The sequence below is a fragment of the Morone saxatilis genome, unplaced genomic scaffold (assembly GCF_004916995.1).
Source record: "Morone saxatilis isolate NCDOM2014 unplaced genomic scaffold, NCSU_SB_2.0 Contig11, whole genome shotgun sequence".
NCBI lineage: Eukaryota > Metazoa > Chordata > Actinopteri > Moronidae > Morone > Morone saxatilis.
This window is the reverse complement of record NW_023339663.1, coordinates 12,963,630-12,989,619: the sequence shown is the minus strand read 5'-3', so window position 1 is coordinate 12,989,619 and position 25,990 is coordinate 12,963,630. Positions and strand designations below refer to the sequence as shown.

Here is a 25,990-nt window from a genome sequence, read left to right as displayed (position 1 = left end):
TCATATTAACAGCCTATCGAGTGCTACCTTTTAAGTCACAGGCAAAACCGCTCGCTCACTTTTAATTAGCTATGATTCTGTTTGCCAGGAGACAGCATGATGAGCTAATCGAAATTTACGAAATAATGACGTATTGCAAGCAGCTACTTCTTTCTCCTGAGGCCTGCTCCAAGAATAACAATAATGAGGCCATTATCGAGGATTGCACTTTAAAACGCTGCCCTGCCACCAAAACAGAAGACATAATTGTTCTGGTGTTTTCTGTACAATCAACTACCCATTGTTGATGACTTGAGAACTAAGGGAGCAAAGAATGGGTGCCATAATGATTGGTCTGTGCTGCCATGAAGATCCTGTACAAAGTGTCCACTGAGGAAGGACCTCGATAGACTACTGATTTGCTTGTAAGGGCTCTGGATGAAGACAACTGTCTGGCTTTGTAAAAAAAAAGTCTTTTCTGCTTTTTGTCTGTCTTACCGCTCAAATAGCCCCCAAGCCGCATTAGAGAAGAACCATTCATATGGTGAAAGGCTGGGAGTCACACAGGCTCATGTGAAGGGGCCACATAGTTGCTGGAGAGAATGGCCATTTATATAACCTCCCTCCAGTTCAGAAAAAATATAACTGATCTCTAGCAGAAGATAATAAAAGGTATGTTTGTTATCTATAAGAAGACGACAGGGAATAATGTGTTAACATTTGACCAGTGCTTCTGTACATATGTTTAAAAAGTCAATTTAGTTCACTAGTCATGTATGTCAACTGAGCTTTATCTAACATGTCAAGATGACTCAATTAGATAATTGCATATCTATGCTCCAAAACTAAGTGCATTAGAAATGCAGCCCAGCCATTTGGGAATGAATATATCCCAGAGAGAAGATTATGATAAATAGCAGCTTAAGATAAAATATTTTGTTAAAAGTTCCACATCTAAACTTACTGGGTGAGAGCTCAGCGGGTTTGTACAAACATGCTGCTGCACCTATTAGCTGTGCTCCATTGTAAAGGAGTGAGAGACACAGAGCTCGAGGGCAGGAAAATGCTAAGTGGGCCCCTTAGCCTAGTCAACCTTCAGTGGGTTTCATTTATCTTCATCTTGTTAGACTAAATTAATTAACAATCTCAATGTTACACACTTTCTCCTTTCATTACATCAAATAATGGCAGAAATGTAGGGGGAGGTCCTGCCCACTGGGAGTAGACAGAGACTGTCTCTCTCGCTCTCTCTCTCTGCTTATTTCTCCCTCTGTTCACATCTCTGTATTCTCTTCCTTCCCCTTTCTCTCTCACACTCATTCTCGTTTTCTCAGTCTCTTTGACTGTGCAAACAAAAACCTGTTAAACGTCTTCCATAAACATATAAAAAATTGATCTAAAATGAAAACACATCTTTTCAACAAAGAGAGAAACTGTGTGGCTGACAATAACGTGAGCATGATTGTCTATTAAAGACACTGTACACGTTGTATACGGTAGTTCAGAGAACTTTTGTGTTACTTTTAGAAATACTGAGAACTTTAAATAGACTGGCATTATTTTTATGAGACAGTACAAAGGCTTTGACTACGTACGTAAAATATGAAGAGTTTGATGTATTTTTTAGGATGGCCGTGTATAAGGTGCCATTAGGAAGCACTTTTACAGCTATTAAAACTCACTGTTTGTATGACTCAAAACCAAACTCATGACTCATTACAATAATGAAAGGCCCATCCTGTGTGCTACTGAGATATGAGATGCAGTATAAAAAGTCAATAACATCTGCACAATGGAGCAGAAATGTATGAGCATGTTCAGAAAAGCCCCCTATGACCTAATTCAAGTTGCTTGGGAAAAGATACTGGGATTCTTCACTGGTGGAATGTTTAACTACCGCATCCATCCACCCCTGTGTCTATCCTTTTCTCCCCTTTCACCCCTACCCCCACCCCACAGCCAACTCCAGGACCCAAGTCTTATCCAAGTAAAAGGGCTAACCCTGAAGCAAAGCCTGCCTTTAATCTTGGCCTGATTGTTGAGGCCTCCAATCTCCAGCCTGTGTGCATGATATCTGTCTACTGGCTCTTCTTCTTTAATTAAAACAGACATTGACAGAAGGATGTGGATTAGCAGTGCAATAATGTGTTTACTTAGAATAATCACTGTGTCTTCTCGCAGCTATGAGAACAAAAGGAAATTGTTAAAAAAAAAAAAAGGTCAAAGGTCATATATCTCTTTTCTTGTGGGATTGGATGTCTTGGTGAATTTGATATTTTCTTCTTCCAAACCTCTTCAGTACACCACCCCACTGCAACATACAGTACATCTTTAGTACAGTTAGTTATCCACCAAACTGATTTCGACAGGTGCTGAGTTAAATGCTGCCATTCACTTTGAACTGTTACTCCAAAAAAAAAGCGGAAATGAGCATAGGCAGTGTGCGCTCAAAAATTTAACATGCTGTATGCCTGAATAATTTCTGTCAAACCAAAGCAGATATACCACACCAAATAGATTGGTGCCATGTCAGGAATGATAAAACAGCTACTGTACATTTATTTTATTTGTTTACTGCAGCAAACAGTAAGTATATCACATATGTATGAATAAAATAGTAAGTATATGTAATTTATATGTAAGGGATAAATTTCAATTTGTTAAATGTAATAAAATCAAATCATAGCTATAGTCATATAAATGTGGGACTCAATCTTATTTTTAGTATGATTTTAAATGATTTAATTCTAAAGATAAATAAAATAAACTTAAATGCATGGGAGATTTTCCTATTTAATTCCTGAAGGAAATTTTGACTAGCAAGAGTAATGGTATCAAATTGTTCTTTCTTTTTAAAATACCCCCAACAGTTCTGAGAGAAAAAAAAAATGCTGTTAATTTAATCAAATAAGTGACCTTTTGAAAAAGAAATCAAAGAGGATTCATTAGCTTTAGTAAAGTTTGGCTGACAGCAGCTTTGAAAGGCAGATGCTGCTGCTGTGGCTTCTAATGAGCCAACCCTAATTAGGGAGCAACACTGGAGCCTAGAGAAGGTGGTTGACTAGGAAAGGAGCCAATGGTAAATACACTCTCTTATTTACTTCCTCTGTGTGTAATGACAGCACACATTTTTAATTAGAATCACAGGAAGGGTAAAGACAAAAAATGTAAATCTTTATGGTAGGTTGAATACAAACACGAAACACAACAGGAAACAACAGTGCATCACAAAACAGATATGCCAGCCTCACCCCAACATCCCTGATTAGGGTGGTTAGTAGGGGAGGGCAGATGGGGAGAGTGGTCAGACAAAAGCATGCAGTGTAAAGACACAGAAAGTCTGATCTGTACGTCCTTTAAGCTGTGAAAGGGAGAGGAAGGGGAAAAAAAGGGGGGACAGCTCATCTACATGTGTCCCTTAGGCTGTTGATGTGTGCTTTCAGTCTGACTGGAGGCTATCAGAGTGAACATGCCAGTCAGCCACACAATACAAAAACACAATCATAACACAAAGCTTGGGTAAATATGTTAGAATCCATGGGTGACATCGTAATATACAGATACATGTGCACGCACACACAAACATGTGCACGCACACACAGGACAAAGTCTAAAGCTAACAATGTGTCATTAAGCTTAACCCTTGTTAGCCCGCTACCACCCCTGCCCGACCTATGATCCTAAATGGCAACAAGGGAAATGAAACTAACCTCAGTAAAAAGCTGCTACGAAGAAAGCCCTCCATGTCAGCGTGTGGGGTTCTGGCAGGAGAAATCACAGAGAACCATTTTCACTATGAAACGAGTGATAATCAAGAAGAACAAGGAGGAAGGAGGGAGAGAAAGAAAGAAAAAGAAAGAAAGAAAAACACATAGAGCATACATCTTCCTCCTATAATAAGGCATGTCTTTAATTAAAGCAGAAATATGGTTAGGAACCCATCCTCTCTTTTTATGAACTGACATCATTAATTATACCTCTTTCCATCGAGGGAGTGGATTTGCATACAACATTGGTTTGCACTGAGAGCCTGATGATATGTTTGCATCAAATAAACTCTGCCTACTGATCTCTATACAGTCTTTTTCCATGGCTGTGTGCAGATATATACATGTACATCCAGCACTGTGACCACAGATCCCAGAGCAGCCCCAGTCTGTTCAGAGTAGGCAACGGTGGTCCAGCTGCAGCACATGTGTGGCAAGGGTACTGTGGCTTCTGGGAGCCCGGCCGCAAGGGACCCAAGCTGGGACTCGCAGCGTCAATGAGGCAAAAGGATGTGGTCATGATGTCACCACTTGTAGGGGTCGTTCAGAAGCCTTACCCACAAAATACTGGAGACACATGGCTAAAAATTACTTACAACAGGTTTCCATTAGGCTTTGTTATTGGTCTGTATAATATACACTTTTATTGTGTTAAGATTGGTTGGAAATTGATTAGGGCTTCAACGTGCTTTGTTTTATGTGGTGATTCCAGAGAACAGATTTGTGAGTGGGATTTTTGTCAGTGGTTGAAATTTAAATGTCTCTCAGATCTCACAACTATCCTCATAAAGATACTCAGCCACTGAAATATGGCATGGATCTCTTGCAAAATATTTTCGGCATTATTTTATTGAGTCATTTCACTTCAACATTTCATCACTCCACCATCATTTTATTCAATTTCATAACTTTAGCTTTTAAGTCTGCAAATCAAGATGCTTTCTGTGAAAATCACTACTTTTTAACACCAGTGGAAAGAAAAAAAAAAAAACTCTTTTCAGAACTTCGGTTATGACACTCCCTCATGCACATCATCATGAATTACACAAAACACAACAGCAAATGACATCTCCACCCTTAAACACCTTAAGTTTTAGTGACATGGGTGTAATTTGGCATTTTCTCCCCTTGCTCTAGTTGCTTATGAGACAAAGCCTCTGAGAGAATGGAAAGAATGAGCTGGGTCCAAGGACACTGTGCCTTTCAGTCTGGCCAGCACTTAGCAAGGCAGTGGATCCACAAGGCCCAGAGGGCTCAGCCGAGACTTTTCTCACAATAAGGTGTCTGGGGAGGCGGGAGTGGCATAGCTAGGGGCGCTGCAGCTCTGCTCTTTTCTCTACTCAGCTGGGCCCAGAGCACATAATACCATCACCACGGCACAGCACACCAAGCCAGTGACAACGTGAGAAAACAACCGTCAAACAGTGCAGAGCCGATCAAGCGTGTCTCCTCACTTCTCTGAGTGCAAAAAGCACACATACTCTGAATCGGGCGCACACAAACTAAAACAATTACCAACACAAATGTGAATTTGTGACTGAATTTACATTACATACAAACAAGTTCTAGTTTACATTTACAAACTGCAAACCATAGTTCAGAAATTAGGAAGAGGAATAGAAACAGTAGCGACTTTGATGCAGAAACTCAACAAATTCTAGTTCACATTTAACACAGCACACTCTTTTATTATCTGAATGTGTGTTTATTTTTTTTACTGGCGCTTGAATCCTTTAGTAGGCTTGCTAAAACAGTTACATAGCCGGAGAGAAAATGAAATAGATTAGGCTATGCTCAGTTTCTATCTTTATCTTCGGTCTTATTCCATAACCCTTGTTCTTTCACTCTCTGTGTGCTTGTGTTTCCTCAGCTGTGCCTGCTGTCTACAGTCCCATTGTGGTCAGAAACAACTGAACTTAGCCTATGGAAGCAAAGGTGCGGTTTGGAGCGCAAATGACCAAACTCAGGAAAAAGTGACTGAGCCACATTGTATTTGCTCTTCTCCAAACACAAAAAAACAAGAATGTCTTTAAATTAAGGCTAGGCCACAATTCAAGGTCAGGCTTTTTTGTGAAGGAGAAGCAGAGAGGATAGACATCACTAAGTTGGCCTGGACCAGTCCGAGCAGCACGGCAGCCCTTTCGAAGAATGAGCCTCTGCCAAAAGCTGCCTCTGCCTAACCAAGTCTCCCACCATCTGCAACAAATGTGCTCTATTAAAGCAGTACCATATGGACAACAAGCTAGCTATTAACACGGCTTCAGCACATCCCCTTAACCTAGCCCAGATTTCAAACTTCCAGTCAAATTGACTGCTGATTTAATGCACCGCCAGCAGCCATGTGGGTCTTGGCACGAGACGGCACTCTCAGCCTTCAGTCATTAACAGGCTCACGTAGAGGCGGCGCACAGCGAGACACAGAAGTTAGCTACACAGATCTTACCAGTAACTACATCCCAGGTTACTTGGTATATCCCTTAACCAAACCCATATGAGAAAAATGGAATATCCAAAGAGTCTGCACTGATCCAGGAACTCCAACCTTCTTGAGACAAGTAAACCAGGGCTCAGAACACTCTATTGTACAGAGTGGAAACAAGCTTATGAAGCAGATCTACCCACGGAGCTGCTGCAGTGGCAGCCTAAGTGGTGGCTTATGTCTCAGTTCTTCCACAGTGATGGAGAGTGCATTTGCTCCCTCTGCATGGATCCAAAATGGCAGTGATTAACCCTGCAGGGTGTGGGGAGGGGGGCACTTTAATCCCTGTGGGCCGGGCGGCCATGTTGACGCCTCTCCCCTCTCTGAGTCATGGGGGGACCCACCCACCGTTCACAAAGCCATGCTCTCTTCTCCTCGACCATGACGCCACAGCTATGAGCCCTCTGTTCTACGACCCAGAGACAACACACACACACCAAATCAATTAGAGTTCTATGGTTTGAACCCGACTCCAAAGTTCAGTATATTTTGTTTGTTTATTTTTTCTCCTCCTGTCTCAGCTGCTTCAGATACTGTACATAATTAAAGTGGAAACACATTTCTTCTCCCAGAAGCCTGACTATATACAGAGCTGTGGACTTACAGAGACAAAGTCTTGGAAAAAGTCAGCATATAGTTTGTTTTTATTTTAACCTTGTTAATTATTAACCAATTGTGTTCTCCATGATAACAATATTTCAATTTGTACAGACCATCATATCAGATTTTTTTTTTTTCAGTGAACAGATAATTATGACTTTTTTTAGGGATTGAAAGTCAATAGCACACTCAGTTTCAAGTTATTGTAGGGCCTATTATTTTTATTTTTAGAGATCTGCTACGGATTTATCTAAAAAACATTTATTTTATGCTTGTAACCATTGAACATGAAACATAAGATCATTGTTCCACAACATTTCTGCCAGTAGTGTCCCTATGCAAATTGAAGTGATAAGCTAAAGACTGCCTGATGACAGTCTAATTAAATAAGCCTTTCAGTGCTCTGAGTGGAGCATTGGGATGTGTGAAAAGGTACTGTTGGTTCCAGAGTAGGGAGATCCAGAGAGAGAAAAAAAACTGTCCAAGCAATCCCAACATCCCAGCAGACAGCTTTACGCCAACTCAACACCCAGTCACATGAAATATGGTGATACCTGGTCCAGCACGTATCCACACACACTGACATATATGCATTTACACCTGTAGTACACACACAGACACACCTTACATTACCTTTACAAATGGCAACACGGTCCTATTGACCCCCTCCCCCTAACCTGCACACATACACATACGCTTGCACGCACACGCGCGCGCACACACACACACACACACACACACACCTCAGTCAGAGCTGCCAGATGAGTAGTGAATTAATTTGTGTGAGCCACTCCAACATTAAGAAGGTGTGTTGAAAGGTGTCTGCTCATGTTTCAAATTAAACGCGCTGCTGGTCAGCATTAGCACCTCGCCACCCGTCGGCAACTGACACTTAGGGGGCTGGGGGGATGGGAGGAAGGAGGGGAGCCCATCCGCCGTTCACACTGGAATAATTAGAACATGTCAGGAAGAATTAATTTCCTCATTTTTCAAAAGGATACACAGAAATTACCATGTTATTATATGACAGGGTCCCTGGGAGGATTGGATTAAATTTGATTTCTTGCGCAGCCCACACAACAAATTAAAGTCATAAATAAGATGGAAAGAAGCGGGGCACAGAGCATATGTTTATGGCAATGAGTGAAGCCAAGGGACCAGAAACAACTATCTTCATTTCATTTTATTTAAATCAGGCCGACACCGTGTGTCTGAATGACAGCAGTGGCTAATGGGTCGAGATTAGAGGCTCCTTGATATTAACACAGAGATCAAACAATTTCAGCTAAAAAGCGGTGGAACGTACAGTGCGTATGCTACTAGGTGAGCCTATTCTGTACAGAACGGCCGACTATTGCTTGCTCTAGATTTTAAAACATTGTAAATGTATTTATTTTACTGTCCACTGATTCCTGACATATATTCCACTTTAAATATCACACATGCCACAGACAGCATACGGAGTGTAATACTCATCAGCCTGTTTTAGAGTTGTAAGGTAACAGAGTAACAACATTTCAACCCCCATTTATTTTGCAGTCAAGAGAATTTGATGGCTGAATTTGCTACAATGAGTGTCATACGGACAAAGGACACAAACGTAGAGTTTAGAAATAATGTCATTTGCATTTGACTCTATATAAAAAAAGGTTTATCTTTGTGTCTGTATTCAATACAGATTACCATATTGTATGCTTTCCCAAAGAGGATAGAAGTACCATTTAAGAAAGAACATGGGCAATCAAATTAGATGGTCCATTTAGGATGAGATATATCCCAATTTAAAAATCATATTCAGCTGACCCAATCTAACAACACAATACTGGACACAATCTCTCTTCTTGGGGATCAGACTTGTTAGCTTACTGTTACAATTTAATACTGGCTTGCCGGGGAAGAGTTTTTCAACTCTTTCAAAACGAGCCGTCATTAGAGTCTAGCACTCCCCTGGGCACCACAAACTTTAAATAATTTGCGAATCAATTAACTGGCTACTCTCAACGCAACAGGGATTTCACACTCCAGGGTCGTGGTGCATTATCAGTTGGAGACGATTCATGGCGTTTTGGGAGAAAAGTTCATGGTTGAAATCATTAATTCATTTTACCGGACTTTTAGTTATGCATTACTTTCCACAGCTGGGGTAGCAAGAAGATTAATGGCATGTTCTTTGGTCCTGTTTTCTGCCGTGTATAGCTACTAGGTGAAACTCTGTCCTACAGTACAAGGGAACATACCTTGAGAAGCAGGACAGCAGCCAAGTCCTTATTAGGTTTTTATTCTTCTGAGAATGAAATAAAGTCCATCAAACCTTCAAATAATAATAATAATAATAAACTCATAGGTTAAGTCCTTTTCATGTGATTAAATATGGACCATACTTAATCACCAACTGTAAAGAGAGCCCAGACAACACCCCACCTAATCGAATTGCCAACATGCATATTTTAGTTTAAGCACTTCAAAATGAGCTCATTCATGAGTAATACAGAGAGCACGCTATTAACTGAATGCAGAGTTTAGAAAAGATGGATAAAGTTCAGGCAGGCTTTCCACATTCTTGACAGGTAATGGCATGTGCAACAATTAGTTTTCCAAATTCGCACCGGGATCCTTTGATGTAATTGAGGCTGATGAAATTAACATCTTTGTTAGGTGGTCTTTGTCAAGCGGTCTCTGTTTAGCAATGTGTTGACCATAATCACTGCAGGGTCAGTGGTCTGTAGAGGCCCATTTGATAAATAATAGATGAAGAATAACCATTCAAAGGTTATTCATTTTAATTTTATGGTGAAGTGCTGTTTATTTAATTCCTGACAAAATGACTCAGCCGCATCCTCCCCCTGAGTGGTGCCATTGGTAGTGAGCTGAGAGCTCTGAGACCGTGCGGCTGTTTCTTATTAGATAAATGGCACATACTAACAAAGAGTGTATATGGCTTGTTCTGATGGTCTAACACATCCTCAGGTGTTTTCAAATGAGATTACATGAGAGTAATTAAAAATGCTCTATAAGCAAAGCTAAACTAAAATAAAAAAGATTGATCAAAACAACTACTGACAGGTCCCTAATAACATTACATTGACTTAATTACATAACCACTGACACTTTAGTATTGAGTCTTTATTATCAGAACTTCAGGGGTCAATTTATTAACTACGTGAGCAGGAGGATTTTTAGCTGGACCATCAGGGGGCAGTAAACACAACTGGCGACCACTGGCGAGTACAAGTAGATTATTCATATTCTGTTAAAGGACCAGTGTGTAGGATTTAATGACATATAGCGGTGTAGTTGCAGATTGCAACTCCCTCGCTTCACCCTTCCAAGCACGAAGGAGAAACTGTGGTGGCAGCGAAATGCACGGAAATCTTTTACCTGAAGCCAACCTTCCATGTTGATGGGCCAATCACAGGCTTCTGCTGATATCTCTTTAATTTTGCATTTTTTATTAAACTGTCTATTAGTGAAGCTAGCTATCTTATGTTGTGTTATGCTATGTATATTATTGTAAAACATAACATCTGGTACTGGTACTCTGGTCTCAAATTGTCCAGAAGGTTTCAAAAGAGATGCTGCAGCAGGCTGATGAAGTAAATGATTAGATATATATACGACCTGCTCACACCAGCAATTGATTCTGTTGATTGTATTTTTTTTTTAACATTACATTAAATTTTGTACATGACCTAAACAAAAACTCAATGTGGTGCATTTAGGTGTTTTATGTCGCCACAATCTTTTTTTATTACATCTGTCAAAAATGTGTCTTCTATTGTGTTTGTCTGATTAATAAGATGCTCTATTTATGTTGATAAGTCAGGTCACACTCTACATGACTGACTATCATAGTACGACCATTTTATGAGTTCAGGTCGCTTAAAAAAAACTCTACAAAACTAACATGCAGAAGCAGAGAGAGCTCGCTGGTAGGCAGGTGCATGTTCATCTGAGCAGAAGTATGTGTGACGTGAAGTGGTGTGATTAAACAATGGTAAATGGCCATGAACTTTGAATTCAGAGAGACATTTCCCAGCTGTTATTGAAGAGCTTCTCAAGCACATTAATATGACTCCCGTGATATCTCCAACTGACATTTGGAAGAAAAGAATAATATCAACTTAGTTCCTCACCTTTATTTGCTTAATATCTAAGATACATTTTTATTAGAAAACCTGCACGAGCAGCAGCTGAGCAAAGATTGTTCAAGTAATATTTGTATTGATGCAGAGAGGACTGTAGTACAGTATTCTCTCTTCTGTTTTTTAAGCAAAATCCTGCATTTGATAGCAACTGTCTTACTGTATGGCTTTGGAACAATTTCACTTATACCCCTTCTGCTCTTATAAATCTCAGTGATACTTAACCATGTTTTTGCACATTTCCTAATGAGACCAAATGAAGTTTCAGTTTATTGCAAATATGGATCCAATGGATTTCAAGGCTTTTTTAGATAAATGACATTCAAGGTTTCTATTACATTACATTTTTGACTAGTGTCACCTGCAAAAGGTTGATGTGTTTTTTCTCCAGTGTAGAAAAATGTTTTTTCCTTCTGTTTGGCTTTAAATAATCATTAAGATACTAAATGAAGACATAAAAGCCTGATTTGCCCTTAGAATTACAACTCCCACATAAGCGACAGGGTTATATCACACACGGAGAAATAGAATGTGAAAAATTGAGAAAGGAAAATTCCAGAGTAATCACAACACAATGCTGAAGCAAAACAAAATGCAAGAAAAATAAGTTGGATGATCTAATGTTTAAAAGGTCTGTCAGTAACTTTGTGGCTATATGTGTCTAATTGTGCATACATTGTGTGCCTATCCAATTGTCCACCTCATTTGATGCAGGTGTTCAGTGTGGGTGAAAGACAGCAGGGGTGTATGAGACATGTGGCAAGACAGAAAAAGCTGAAGAGACAAATTGATACTTACAAAAACTGAAAGACTCAATCCCCAGCTTCCAGCGATCACTGGTCGGTTGATTTTGAATTCATGTAAAAACCTGAAACATAAGAATAAAGAAGAAAAAAGGCTGTTTTAATGTGTCCTTTAAACATTTAAATATTGTTATTCATGAATTTAAATTGCATTTGTTTAAATAAAAAACACCAGTGAATTTTTGGAACGTGGTTAAAACCAACAAGGCTCATAGATAACTGTATTTACTTACATCGGAACAAATAGAGAAAGAACTAGAGGAAGAGAATTGGGGCCACAGCGACTTTTGGCTGAGGGTCAGAGTCTCCACAGCTGAGCTACTGTAAGACAGCTTTGTTAGTATCTGACCTCCAGTCCTCACAGCTGCCTGTCACCAATGGGAATTCGTCCTAGACAATGTTTAAAACCTACTTCTCTGCTACCTCATTAATCTGTCTTCCAGCCGACGGATTCTACTAATAAACAGCTTTCATATAAAGTGGTTGTTTTATTTAATTTTGCTTTCTTTCTTCAAGCACTGCCTGCTAATGATTTATTTAGAGGGCATGCTCTGCTAGTTTCAGCATGTCTTGTTGAGTCAACTTAAGAGCTTTGTTAGAGAAAATACAGAGGAAACTCCAGTACGGTACAATGCATACAGATTTAGGCATCATCGAAAACCAAATTCCACTGCCAGATCAGAGGTAATGACAACCAAAAGAGAACAATTCAGGCATCAGACATCTAGCTTGAGGGATGAAAATGCAATAAGCTCATTCATGTTCATTTTCTCACATTATCTAGTGTTTCACAATAAGCCAAGATCTCATTACCAGATGATTTATACAATTAGTCCGCTTCAGCACTGCCAATTAAACAAGGCCAAGGGTTTTTTAAGGTCACGCTTAACTGATCTGTCACTAATTTGCACTATAGCACCTTAGTCTCCCATCGCTGGGGCCAGTAAGCCACCAACAACAAGACCAGATAAATGTACTGACTACCACTGTATTGTTGTCAAAGCACAGCGCAAAGTCTGCTATGTGGGAGGCTGGAGGGCTAACAGAATGAGCCAGATAAAGGCAAGAGTTGCAGACGGGTCTGAATGTGGTAGCCTTGAGGCTGGAGGTGACAATAGGGGAGAGGGGACCCAGGTGACCCCAGCTGAATGGAAAGCTGTTACATGAATAGCACCTCTGAGTTTAAAGTCTACTCCTGCCTCTCAAATAACACTAAACACACACTATTTCACTGTTCTGAACTATGCTCCAGCCGCAACCACCCACACCTGTATTCACACACATACACACACAATTGCTTATATTAGTAACTATTCGGCCAACACGGGTAGTAATTCAATAAACCAGTCTTTGTCAAACATCTGACTATAGGCTTAATTCCTATTGTACCTAAAAAAAAATGAGAGCTCTTATAATTACATAGATTAGACATTAACAAACCTTTGAATTAATAATCTGATGTTAATTGAGAACAATGAAGTAAATAATAAATGAGGAAATGTATTTCTCATTCACTAGTTATTTAAGTTAATTATTTGTCTGAGAGGAAAAAAAACAAAAGAATTTATAATTGCAAATAATGAGCGAACCCAAATGATATTATAATGAAGCAAATGTTGTAATCCCTGAGGTGTAATAAGAGTCAGTGTCAACCAGCCTATTGTAGCTGCATGTAGAAGCTTTTTTCCTGCTGTGAATTAGACCTACAGGCAGGAAACATAAAACAAGCACTCCCCTTACCTAATTAGGGGATCAGGGACTTATTAAACCCAATTCAAGTCAATCCCAAATTATTAGTTTCACTACATCTTTTATAAACAAATTGTCAGCACACTTAACCATTATACTTTCTGTTAATTCTTTTTAGTTAGAGAGAGAACCTGTAAGGGTGAGAAGAAGAGATGGTGCCATAAGTGAACAGTCAGAGTGAGGCACAAAGACTATTTTTCTGTTAAAATAATTTCACATCACTGAAAATACTAGAGGTTTAGCTCTTAGATACAAAAAATCCAAACAGACTGATGGAACTGACATCAAAGGAGCAGGGACAGAGAGCTCACAGCTACCTGTGGCATTTCTGTCAAAGAGTGGCCTTTTCTCTAGCTGTGACTGGTTGTATCTACCTCACACACACACACACACAAAAAAAATCCATGAAAATGCACACATGCACACACTCAAGTTGCTACAAAAGCTTTCAAATGCAGTGAAGCAGAGTTGAAAATTATAGCATAATTTCCAGTACTGAAATTTTTCAAGGAATATACACACATACAACGCACACAAACATACACAAGCCTTTCAGTACTCGGTAACTCAGTGAAGACACAAATAAGTTGGCTTGTGCTTAATGAAAGAAAATTGGTAACACCAACTGGATAGGATGTCTTAGATCTCACTGGTTTGAAAATCTAGAATTTGTCCCAAATTTCTTTATTGTTCAGACACACACACTTACACACACCCGTATAAAATCTGCCTGGGCACGACACTAGATTCAAATTCCACATTTCTGCAATGAGACAGTGGGTACAATCTCCTCCCACGTAGAAACTGCTTGTGCATCTTACACATATTACACATCAAACACACTGTAAAGCCTGCTGGATTTGCCATTTGAGAAAAAGCCATAGTATGTGAAGGAAAGCCGTTTTTACTATCACAGCTCAGAAATATTCACTTTCAAATGAACTGAACCTTCAAATTCCAGACATGTGTTCATGTACGGTGTGGGCTACGCTTGATTTAATTTCCCCTGACCATAACAGAGAGTTGTGTTTTTCAACCATCATGTGACAGTGGCTCAGTATCAATAGAAAACATCACCACAACTGTACACAGCAAAAGGGAGGCCAACCACTACATGGCTGTCCTGACCAAATTCAGGTTTAATGTTTCATGTTCAACTCTGTATTGCATTAAAGCTAAAGTGAATGTGAGACACGTTTAAATTGCATGTATATATGTTTATGCGTTTGCTGCATACATGAATGTACATTTCACCTTGTGCAGTTTTGTGTGGATATGCATGAGGCAAGCCAAAACTTGTACTTCAACTTCTGTTTGGAATTCATCCAGATCTGCAACATGTTAAAAAAAAATCCTCCCAATCCTCCGTTCCAAATCCTCACTCTCTCAAGCGTCCAAACACGCTAAAGTAGGAATTCTGCAGAGTTAGTTATTTTGACAATAGAAGTAATCTATGCCATCAGCAGGCTTCTCCCTACCTGGATGCTGTGTGGTTATCTCTGCAGAAGCAGCAGCCACACAGTCAGTCAGGCCGGGGACTGCATGGGGGAGTTTGGGATGCAATAAGGTGGGGCTATAACAGTGGTCCCAGGGGAAATAGGGAAATGGGAGGAAGAAGAGGGGGGATGGGGGTGCAATATGGAGGGCGAAGGTGTGAAGTGCAGAACATTCTGGTACAGAAATGTCTGATATAGTAATTGAACACATGTGATTGTCTGTTAAATATCAAGTTCCATAAAGTCAATCCTCTCTGCAGTAGCATCATCTGTGAAATATGAAACGACAGCTTCCATGCAGTGAGTAATCACCTTAGCCGGGAATGAGAGAACATTGCTGGTCAGGAAAAAGCTAGTTTTCAGGTACACTGTGGGCACTTATAATTTTATAGATCATTTTAAGGAGGTAGTATTTTCTTGTCATTTGTTGTCATTGTTAGCTCATAAATGTATTCACTTGCTACTGGTGAGATAAACTCCAGTGACAAGCTGTATTTCTACAAGAGATTCACCGTATCATTGAGTTATTTGGTGTTGGAAACAGGTCAATCACGTGCAAACAGCTGTTTCATGCTCCAGCACACCGTTGACTGTCACAGCCTTCCAAATCTCTCTTTTCTCCTCTTTTTATCTTTTACCCTCTGTCTCTATTAAACTGCCATTTTTTCTGCCTCTTGCTGATCCTGTCCTGACACTGAACTACAGCAGACGAGACACTCACTAAATGTCTAGCACCAACGTGTCAGGAGTGACTACCAGAGCGTCACTCTAGTGAAAATATCTTTGTTCAGAGTAAAACAGTGACCTGTATTTTGGCAAGGCTGAAGAGCAATAGTGTCAGATAAAGCAGAAAAAAAACATCCCCCCTTGAACAGCAGCTATTCTACCCAGCCTGATACAGATACAGTGCTGCGGCTGAACAAGGCTTTCGTGTGCTGCTCGGCAAATGCATTATGTGTCATTTCCTCTGCGTCAAATAACAAGAATAAAAGTCTGTTTACTGAGCAACTGGGTTGAGGCAGGGTGAAGGGAGAGAAACGACCAGCAAATAGAATGTTTTCCTCCACGGTGGACGGCATTCAGTCCCCAGTGCTCCTAACAGGCGGGCGTGCAACCTATCAATTCTCTTTGATTCTCTCTCACATATTCTTCACTCCAAAGACTGTAAAGACAGAGAACACAGAATAGGCTTGTCTTTTTGCACACTGATGAGACCTCTTTTCTTAACTTCCAAGATATACAAACATATTTTCTTTTCCTTTTTTTCATTCTCTGTTTCTTTCTTGCTCAGTGTGGGGTTTGTGTATTTGTGTATGTTGGGGGCAGGGGTATGAAAACAAGTCTCTCCCTCTCTCCCAGGTAATGTGTTTATTTTCCTGGACCCATCTTCTAGTTTACTGCGTGTTGGCGTTTCTCCCCTCTTATCGCCTGGCCCTCACGGGGCACTTTAGCCCCTCAAATCCTGTTCACCACATACTGGTTTTAGAATCTGTGAAATGAGTGCTAGAGAAGCGTGGCCACAATGTCTGCCTGTGTTGCTACTGGACTCAAATGGGCTTGGTGCTTTTTTGTCCAGGGAGATGCATAAATGGAAGTTTTTAACACCTCAAAGGAGGCTGGGCCTTTGTGGAGCCACACTAGAGAAGCCTGCCAGTCTCCCGAGGAGGCAGACACACTGAGTGCTGCAGGACAAAGAGCTAGAGGAGCAGAATCAGCAGGGGCATCACTCTGCTTTGGGCACCAGGCAGACACACATGTACCCACATATACTGTATAACTGCACTTACATACAGAGCACACATACAAGCACATGCAGTCACACACAAACATTACAAAGGTTGGAATGGCATGTTCCAACTATGTCAAATACCTCTAAACACAATATCAAAAAAAGATATGTCAAATATTCGTATTATATATCCAATCTGATAAATTAATCAGATAAATTATACCCATCTGCAACCTGCACTGCAACCTCGTTACATGTACCCAGACCATCTGCAGCAATAACCAAAGACATAACTCATCTGAATATAAACACTGTATTACCACCAGTTAAAATACAACATACAGTAGCGAACTGTAAATAGATTCATGTGTGATTCTACAAACACGCTCAATAAAAATGACAGATACAACCAGCAAATACAACGCCGCCATTTCCTACTTATTGATTTCAGCTCCACTGTTTGAAAATAATTTCCTCATTTCCATCCCAATTTTCCTTATTGAAATTCTTTTTTTATTCCCGAGTACAGCCCAACAGCTGGCATTTACAATCAGTCTTTATGCTGTTTAGATGTCTACAATAAGCATTTAGATGCAAATATCTCTGCCTTGTACAAAGGAGTTGCAACTTCTGTCAGAAGCAACATAATCAACCTGCAATTGTCTCCTGGCTCCAAGTGGTTTCCAGTGACAAGGCCTAAGCCGTAAGCATCTGTATTCAAATGATTCCCTATTTCAGGCACGGTTTAGTGTGGATATTTTCCAACAGTACGGCACTGAAAATCAATCACATGGTGAATTAAACCAGAAAGGAAACAACTGATCCATAAATGATCAGGTTACAACAAGGCATGGGTGTCCGCAAATTATTCTGTGTTTTCCTTGTTTCGATGAGAAGCGGGGACGCACTATTTGATAGTGGCCTTTTTTTTTCACCAATGACTTGTATTACTGTCACACATTTTTCGATTTGCAAAGGCAGGCTTAAGTTGACAAATAATTATTTTAACGGCGGGCTCAGCACAATGCAAGCAGACAACTTTAACTAAGGACATGTGTGAAACCTTTGTAGCACGTAACAGAGTAAAGAAAGTCTTAAATGGGCTGCAGTCTTCTCAGAAAAGGAAGTTGAACATTCAGATTCTGTGTTGGAAAATCACTCTTTATCTTCCATTCACATAACCCTGTACTCTTCAGTAAAACAGCATTTTACTGCCTGTTTCTCTACATCCTGCTAAATACTGATCCAATTTTTAGTCTTTCCTCTGGTGGAACACTAAACCAGATATGCAGGATAACATTTACTTGAGAAAAAAATGACTGAAATCTTGATTATGATTTAAGAGTCATATATATATAAAAAAAACATGCCTGTATTGTTGCCTCTGTGGGCGTGGAGTAAATCGGATATTGATGAGGCCATATACCTCGCTTTGGCTCCACTGGCCACTGTACAGCCATTTTAACAATTAACATTATGACCTCTGTTTTTTCTTTTTATTTACAGTTGCAGAGGTCATTTGTCTTTTTTTGAAACCCGCAATTAATAGTAGCGTTTGCAAATGCAAATGAGTCCATTTAGGGGGAGGGAAAATGATCAGTTTGAGAATATTTCTGCCTTCTTAATCTTCTTAAGAGGGAAATGATTTAAAAGGAGGACACAAATCTCCAGTGACATGGCAGGAACTGTAGGGCACTTTTCTCTCTCTCTCTCTCTCTCTCTCTCTCTCTCTCTTCTATTCTCCCTTTCTCATCTCACTCATGTCTCCCTTCCGTCCCCCATCCCCATTTCTCCCTCGTCCTAATTTACCTCTCTACCAGTCCTCTTGGACTGTTGTGGTGGAAGGGCCAGGAGTAAGGGACCAGGAGCTGAGAGAAGGGCTCTACTTGGCTTGTCCCCCCAGAGGAAACAAATGTAGTGTTTGAGCCACTGATCACTGCTATAATTGAGTTTAACACTCCTTTTCTGGATTAAAAAAGAGCCTTTGAAATGAAAGGTCAAATTACCTCTACAGTCAGGTAATAAATAAGTCAAACAAAGTAAGAGGTTCCTGCCAGCATATGTTAGTGGCAAATTTAATTAGCGGAAAAACAGGAGGCTCTTCTATTCCATACTGCACTGAAAGAAAGCAGTGTTGGAGTCCCAAGCATAGAGTTGTAAAGCAAAGGATTGAATGTATATCACTCATCACGTAATTAATATAATCATTTAAGTCACGTTTCACAGAGCATGATTCCAACTTACTTTATCTGAGCTAATGTATGAACACCACATAATTTAAGAAATCAAGACTTAATGTTATAGTATCACCAAGATATCCACAGCAATTTTTCAAATGATCAAATTTCATGGGGGCGAAAAAAACTTTGGTCTGAATAACATTCTTGGGCACTAGTCTGCACACTTTTTAATGCATGATTTTTAACAATTACGTAAGGTATCCTATGGGACCATTGTCCATTGATTGCAGCACGGTGAAAGAAAATGGGCATAAAGTAAGCCTGCAGTCTGGACTGGAGGCACAGAAGGTGGCAGAGCAATGCACAGAAACAAGAGAAAGAGAGAGGGGGGGGGGCGAGAGAGAGAGCAAGAGAGAGAGAGAGAGAGACAACACTGCTCTACACCCAACTAGCTACAATGTGGCCTTTGTGACATAATGCACTCTGCACAGCAGATTGTGGAAAATAATCCAAAATTTACTGGTTTGCATATCCAGCAATAACAACTGACATCACAACCTGTACCATATATCCCATGTTTCTGGGCACATTTTACATTTAGTGGAGAATGAAGGGGGTAAGAAAAACATCGTCAAGCAGTTATTATATTCCCATCATGTCGTGGGAGCCCATTACAGCATGGCACAAGCAACGGTAAAACTGAGAAACTCAGCAGGCTGAGGCTACAGGCAGAGGGCTGGGGAGCACTTAGACTCGCAGTACAAACCTACGGCATACTGTTAACTGCTGGAGAAAGATCTAGTTCAAACAAACACTTTGCACCTACAGATTATGTGTATTTAAATTCTGGTAGTCATTAAGGTTTAGTTTTTCCCTTCAGGTGTTTCGTTGGCTTCCATGTGCTACCATTAGTGTTAGGCCAAGCAGCTTCAGGTGTCTTTACAGGGCTTCTAAATAAGAGTAATTAATGAAGAAGAGAATGCAGCAGAGGAGCAGGAGAAAGAGGCTCTTATAGTGTGGCTGTCCAGACAATAGTAACAGGAGGTTGGTGTTAACTGTGCTGAAAGCACGACAGGTGGGTCACATGAAAGATCACTATGTTTTTTTCACTTGCCCAGCACATGCTTCTCATTATTCTACAAGAAAAACTGACATTGCTCCAAGCAAAAGAGAGAAGGCCACTACCACTCACCGCAAACTAGTTTTCAAGTATATCTTATATTACATATGAGTATACATTTTGAAGCTCAGTATGCTTTGAAAATTCCATTGGGACAAAATGAAAATGTAAATAGATTAAATTGCGTGTCCAAACATGCAATAAGTGCAGCTAGGTACTGTACGTATGATCTATGTAATAAAAGAAAAACACTTTTCAGGATTTCAATTGAATGAGCAAAGGAGACTAGTTCCCACCACCTTTAGAAATGTGAGTTAAAATGTATACTGAATAAAACATATAAACAAATGTGCTGAAATATGTGACTTCCATTCAGCTAAAAAAAAATCCACAGCTGTACCATTTCAATTTTTAAATGGCAAAAATAATATTTTCAAAGACCAGCCATGGACAGAGTATGTGTGTGTGTGTGTGTGTTGAGTGTGTGCGTGTACATGTGCTTGTGTCAGTGCATGTATGTGTTCATATATCCATGTGTGTGCATGCCTGCTTTCCACAACAGCCCCCTAAACGTGGTTTTGGACAGACTGTGGCCTAACAGTAAAATGTTGAAATTGGAAAAAATATTACCCTTCTTTCTCTTGAATAGCTGAGAGATAAGCGCCCTTTAGCAATGAAGCCAGTGGAGTTTAAGCTTATTATGAATACCTCTCAGAGCGCAGAAGCATGTACTGTAGAAATCAAAGGGAGTAATAGGCAGGTAAGCCTGTGTCATTTTAAGGAGGAAGTCAGTTGTGAAATTGTAAAATCGCAAGGCCCTACTGACAATCTCCTGCCCTCAGAACACTCCCATAAATGATTTCTAATGGCAGTGGCTATCACATATCTGAAAAAGTCAGAAGTTTGTGAGGTGAAAAGAATGAAAGTCCAATGCTAATCTCTCCATTGATGGAGACTAATAATAATAAGACCATTTATCTCTTTGATTAAACAGCACATACTCTGAAGATCACAAGAAAGTGTGATTCTTTGCAAGTGCCCTAAGCTTCCCGAAGTAGACCTGGCTTTGCAGAACATTCCTCATGGTTTCATGTTCAATTGGCTGCGAAGGTCCGCAGCATAACTCTTACATGCTGGACTGAAACCATAAAAAAACAAGCAACAGACTGAGGTAATCTTTTGTTTTTTAATGATGTTTGGGGCGCAAGAGCTGCTCATCAAATTTCTGAATTCCTACACAAAGCAAGTGCACATATACTCTTAAAAACCATCAGCTGTCGGGTTATAGCTGTATATGCATTCATGCATTTTCTCCGTAATAGCTTAAGTTGTAAAGCGTATCTGCTGTAGATCTGCTGTAAAGATATCATAATATCTCTGAGGCAGCCTGGACTCTGTAGTGCTCTATATTCTACAAAAAGGCACACACACACACACTGGCGAATACATACTGTGCTTTTTCTCCTCTGAATATTCATCCATGTTTCCACATCATCTGCAGGTCTCCTAATCACAGTCACTTCCCCTTTAATCACAGGGCTTTAATTACGTCCTAATAAACCATTTTGCCATCCTCTTGGAGCGCCTCTGTGTCACTCACACATCAAACCAAGAAATACTATATTAAGGGGCTGTCAACCTCAAAGGAAAGCTCCTCCAGCAGCAGTGATACAGATACTGCAGGCACACCCTCTTACACTAATTGAAATTATCGAAAGCTCCGCTTACATGTGACACTTGGCCATGTCTGAAACCATGGCCTGAAGTACGGCAGTCAAAAGCACGACGGTTGTGCCAACACTGAGGCTCTACTGCGTTCTCTGATGTCTGGTAATTGTTTAAACCTGAGTGGATATGGCACAGGGCCTTATGCTGCCTTTTCTGCCAAGAAAGGAAAAAAAAATGTTCTCGCTAGCACTTTTCTCTTCTGTTTCTTCTATTCTAATTCAGTCCAGCATGGGGTTCAGGGAAAGCCTCAATGATTCCATGTTCATCTTGGAGAACCAGTGTTGGGGACGATGATCACTGACCACAAGTTGATAATGATGACTGTTTAATTAGAAGCCTTTCTTTGGCCTGGCCACAACCCAAACTCCTCCACCCTGCAGATGGTAACCAATAAATTTAGCATTGCTGAGGATGAGGAGGAACATTGTACCTCCCCAGTTTACCCTCAACCCCACCCCTAACCGAGGACATAAAGCCTTTCTCCTTACTAACACAAAAACGCAACCATAGCTTTGCAGCATGTGCCTATGTACAAGTAAGCATCTGACTGTGATGGTAGTCCAACCATGTCTTCTACAGTGTTCTTCCACATCTAATTTGCAATTGGTAATACTAGGAAATACTGTAAGGCCGCCAGTTAACAGTTTTCATTCATTAATTTTTTTTATTACATATTTTTTGGTAGATTTTTCATAACAAAACCTTTACATTGACCGTTGCTGTTAGCGTTTTTCATTTGTTTTCGCTACAATATCCACCCCTCACAACTAAAGCATAATTACATTTTGTATGGTTATGTTTAGGCGACTCAAAGCACTTGGTTAGAGTTAGGGAAACACTGTGGTCATAGTAAGTACATTATGGTTATGGTTGGGAAACTAAAACACTTTGTTAAGGTTGGCACAAACATCATGAACATGGTAAATATTAAAAAAGTCAACTCTGATGGGATTCAAACCCCAGTCTCCAGCATTGAGGTCACGTGCCTGGCCATCCACCCTGGCCTCCTCCCTATGACTTTACACTGCGGTGTAAGAACGTAACTCTGCGAACAAGCTTTGACAGTCAACATAAATCGCTATTGCAAATTAGTTGCATATGAACGTAATACGTAGGAGGGAGGGTTTGAAGTAATTTGTATATATTTGTATGCAGTCTGCAGGGTCATTAACTGTGGTCATATAATATTCCAGCAAAAGCAAAATATCTGTCTTTTTCAAAATCTGAACATTCTTGGTCCTTCATACTTCATACTCCACAATGTCATTCCACTCTCCTCAGCAAAGTTCTTGTAGATATTACAGACTATCCTGACTAGTGGAAAAAAGAACGAGTGTTACTGTTCCTCAGACAGGACATCCCCTCCCATCATCCTCTGCCCCCCCAGTCTAGTCCTCATCCACCTCCTGTCAATAATCCTCCCTCGGACAAGCCTCCTCCCAGAGGTTTCTACACCCGCACTGCCTGGCAGAAACAACATTCTGTGTGCGTATGTGTGTGTATTGTATGTGGGCGGGTGGCGTGTGCCAGAGTGGCTATCCCCTCAGATTGTCAAAGAGGCTCATGGGAAATTTACTGCATGGGCCAAACCACAGGCTTTCTCTATCATTTCAGCAGATTTCTCTTTTTTAGTCCCATTCAAGAAAGTGATTATCACAGACGGTACTTTCTTTGGATTTATTCTTTGAGCTCTGAGTCGGGCTTTTCTCACTGTAGCTGCACTTTGCTTATAAATGTGCAGTTGAGCCAATCAGCGGTTTCTTAAGTGGAATTTTAGACTGGGCATAATGTTTCCACTGCTTCCAACTATTGTTTCTAAAGCATGTGTGTTAATTCATGGACCCTCAAAGAATGAGCAGATGACTGTTAATTCAAATTTGCTTTCAGTTGAAAGTTCACATTTCTTCCAACATTAGTGTGTCTGTTATGGTTATATTATGGTTCAAGAAGGCAGAGTGTTGGATAAAGTTGCTCCAGAACTGGTGAGAGTAGGAAACCATGCAATTTGAAACAAATGAAAGGGGAAAAGTCAGCCGCTGCTTTGATGTTACTTACGCATGTATTCCCACCCAATAAGTACAATAAGTATTTTCAACCACCTTGAAAATGCAAGATTTCCCCTGTGAAAAATTCACTATGTGCGGGTCAGGAGAAAAATCAATTTCTTAGACTAAAGGAGACTTTGTTTGATCTACTTACACATCATCAGTGGGGTCTAAGGCAACATGAACACTAACATCATTATTTGTGCAGAGTCTTTAGTCTCAGAGAGTTTCTGCTCTTAGTCCATCTTTTCACCAACAGGGTCTAAACATCCCCCTCCCTTTACTTAGAGAGTGAGAGGATAACAAAGACAGACAGAGAGCGAAAGAAAGACAGAGACCAAGCTTGTGGTTGGGTCTGGTGAAGCCATTTTCTCATAACGCACATTAAGGGCAAAACCCTGTAACACATCCAAGTCAATGTAAAAAGAAATTATTCAGAAAGGAAACAAAAGACCTGGGCAAGAAGAGATGCTATGGTTAACTTCATCAAAACTTTAGCCACAAAACCATTTCCATCTATTCCCCCACCCTCCTTCTTTGTCACTTTGATTTATTTTTGGCATCGTACATTAGCATTTTCCAAAGGAAAAACTGTTGGGAATCTGATTTCTGGCCCAATACGTCCTTTCTTTTCCATAACTTCCTCGCCTGTTTTAGATGTCACAGTAGCTTCTCCATGATGCAAGCGGTTGATCAGTATTTTATTTCCATCCAAGAGGGCTGACACACACTATCTGGATACCTTGAAATTCAGCGACAGCAAAGACAAAGTATGTTTATGTTTTGAGTTCTGTCTGCAAAAATGTAATGACATCAACAAGTTAAAACTAAACTGAAGTTTTAATCCAGATTTAAAATGAATGTAAATGTGCAAGATATGGTGTCTCAGGTCAAGTCAAGTTTGTGGGTATTGTAGTTATACTCACACTTGTCAATCGAACACACAGCCTTCTGCATCATGGATCTAAGTACCACATTATGGCAAAATTGCTCATCATGGCCATGTCACTTCAGTGCATGCCAAAGATACCACACGGTATCATGTGTTCAAATACAGTATCTCTCAAGATTGTGCACACAGGCACAAATCTACACATTGTCCAAACACACACACAAATGAAGTTGCCGTTCTGATCTGAAAAAGTCGTGTGCCAACAAAACGGCTCCCAGCATCCTAAAGGTTGGACCGCGGAGTAAAGAAGCCAGATTGGCTGGCTTAGTCACAGCTATGGAGCATATTTTACATCTCATGTCAGATCAAGCTGGCAGATACCGAGCCGGCTGTCAACCTCCACCAACTGGATAATGTCTAATCGTTCAGCTTTTACAGGCTGTGTAACTTGGATACAAAAATAACTACTGCCTTCTAAGACTTACGGAGTACATAACTTTGTAAAACCGGATCCGTTATATTTTCAATCAAAAAGGTTAAATGATACAAACCTTGTGACTAGTACAGAACCCATAAATGTTAAAATAATTAATGAGTGTTTTTTTTTCCTGCAATAGGGTTATTCATAAAAAATGAGAAATTCAAATACAGTATGCGCTCCACGCCATAATTGCGCTGCTTCTCCCTTATCAGAGGCAGAGGTTTTTTAGGCCTTCTTTCACATTAAAACACACATGAAATCTCTCAGTGTCACAGCTGCCCATGTTGGCTCAAGTGATATTTTCCTTATTGTCCTTTAACACTTTCTCCAAGGCAGTGGCTTGCCCATGAGACTTGATCCAAGCACAATGGGGGGGATCACAAGGAAAAGGCTTGTTGTGATGCTTTTGTGTGTGAGCAGCGCAAAAGCCCACATTACACTAATCTCTTTTCCCTTGTTCACTCACAAGACACAATCTCAAGTCTTCAGAGCTTCTCCAATTCTAGTAGGACAGAAATCACTCAAGGCAAAAGATCACAGCTTCTTCCTCTTTCTTTTTTTTTTTTTAAATAATCCGAGCATTCTGCAGCAAGGTCACTCATACATACAGTACATGTACGATATATCTATTTCTCTATGACAAGTGGATAGTTTGATAAATATATATAATTTCTCTATGACTTAAATTAAAGGTTAGTGTGACTGCAGTCAGTGAAAGCGGTTAACAAGTCAAAGTAAAAAAAAAAAACGAGTCTCTCAAACTGTAGCTAACAAAATGGTTGCCACAAAAAACTGGCTTT

At 40.2% G+C, this 25,990-nt stretch overlaps 1 protein-coding gene across 9 annotated transcripts in view; it reads right to left on the bottom strand.

Annotated features, from left to right (window-relative positions):
• Positions 1-25,990, bottom strand: part of sox6 (SRY-box transcription factor 6) — a 132,255-nt gene that overhangs the window by 101,711 nt on the left and 4,554 nt on the right. For 3 of the 9 annotated variants that reach the window (XM_035682447.1, XM_035682446.1, XM_035682448.1), the window contains exons 2-3: positions 11,766-11,835; positions 3,690-3,740 (exon numbers count right to left, since the gene is read on the bottom strand). In XM_035682447.1, the coding sequence (XP_035538340.1) occupies positions 3,690-3,724 (35 nt within the window). In that variant the 5' untranslated portion in view covers positions 3,725-3,740; positions 11,766-11,835. Of the gene's footprint in view, positions 1-3,689; positions 3,741-9,062; positions 9,110-11,765; positions 11,836-25,990 lie in introns of those variants that run through there. The other 6 variants (XM_035682450.1, XM_035682449.1, XM_035682443.1 and 3 more) reach the window with 3 other exon arrangements.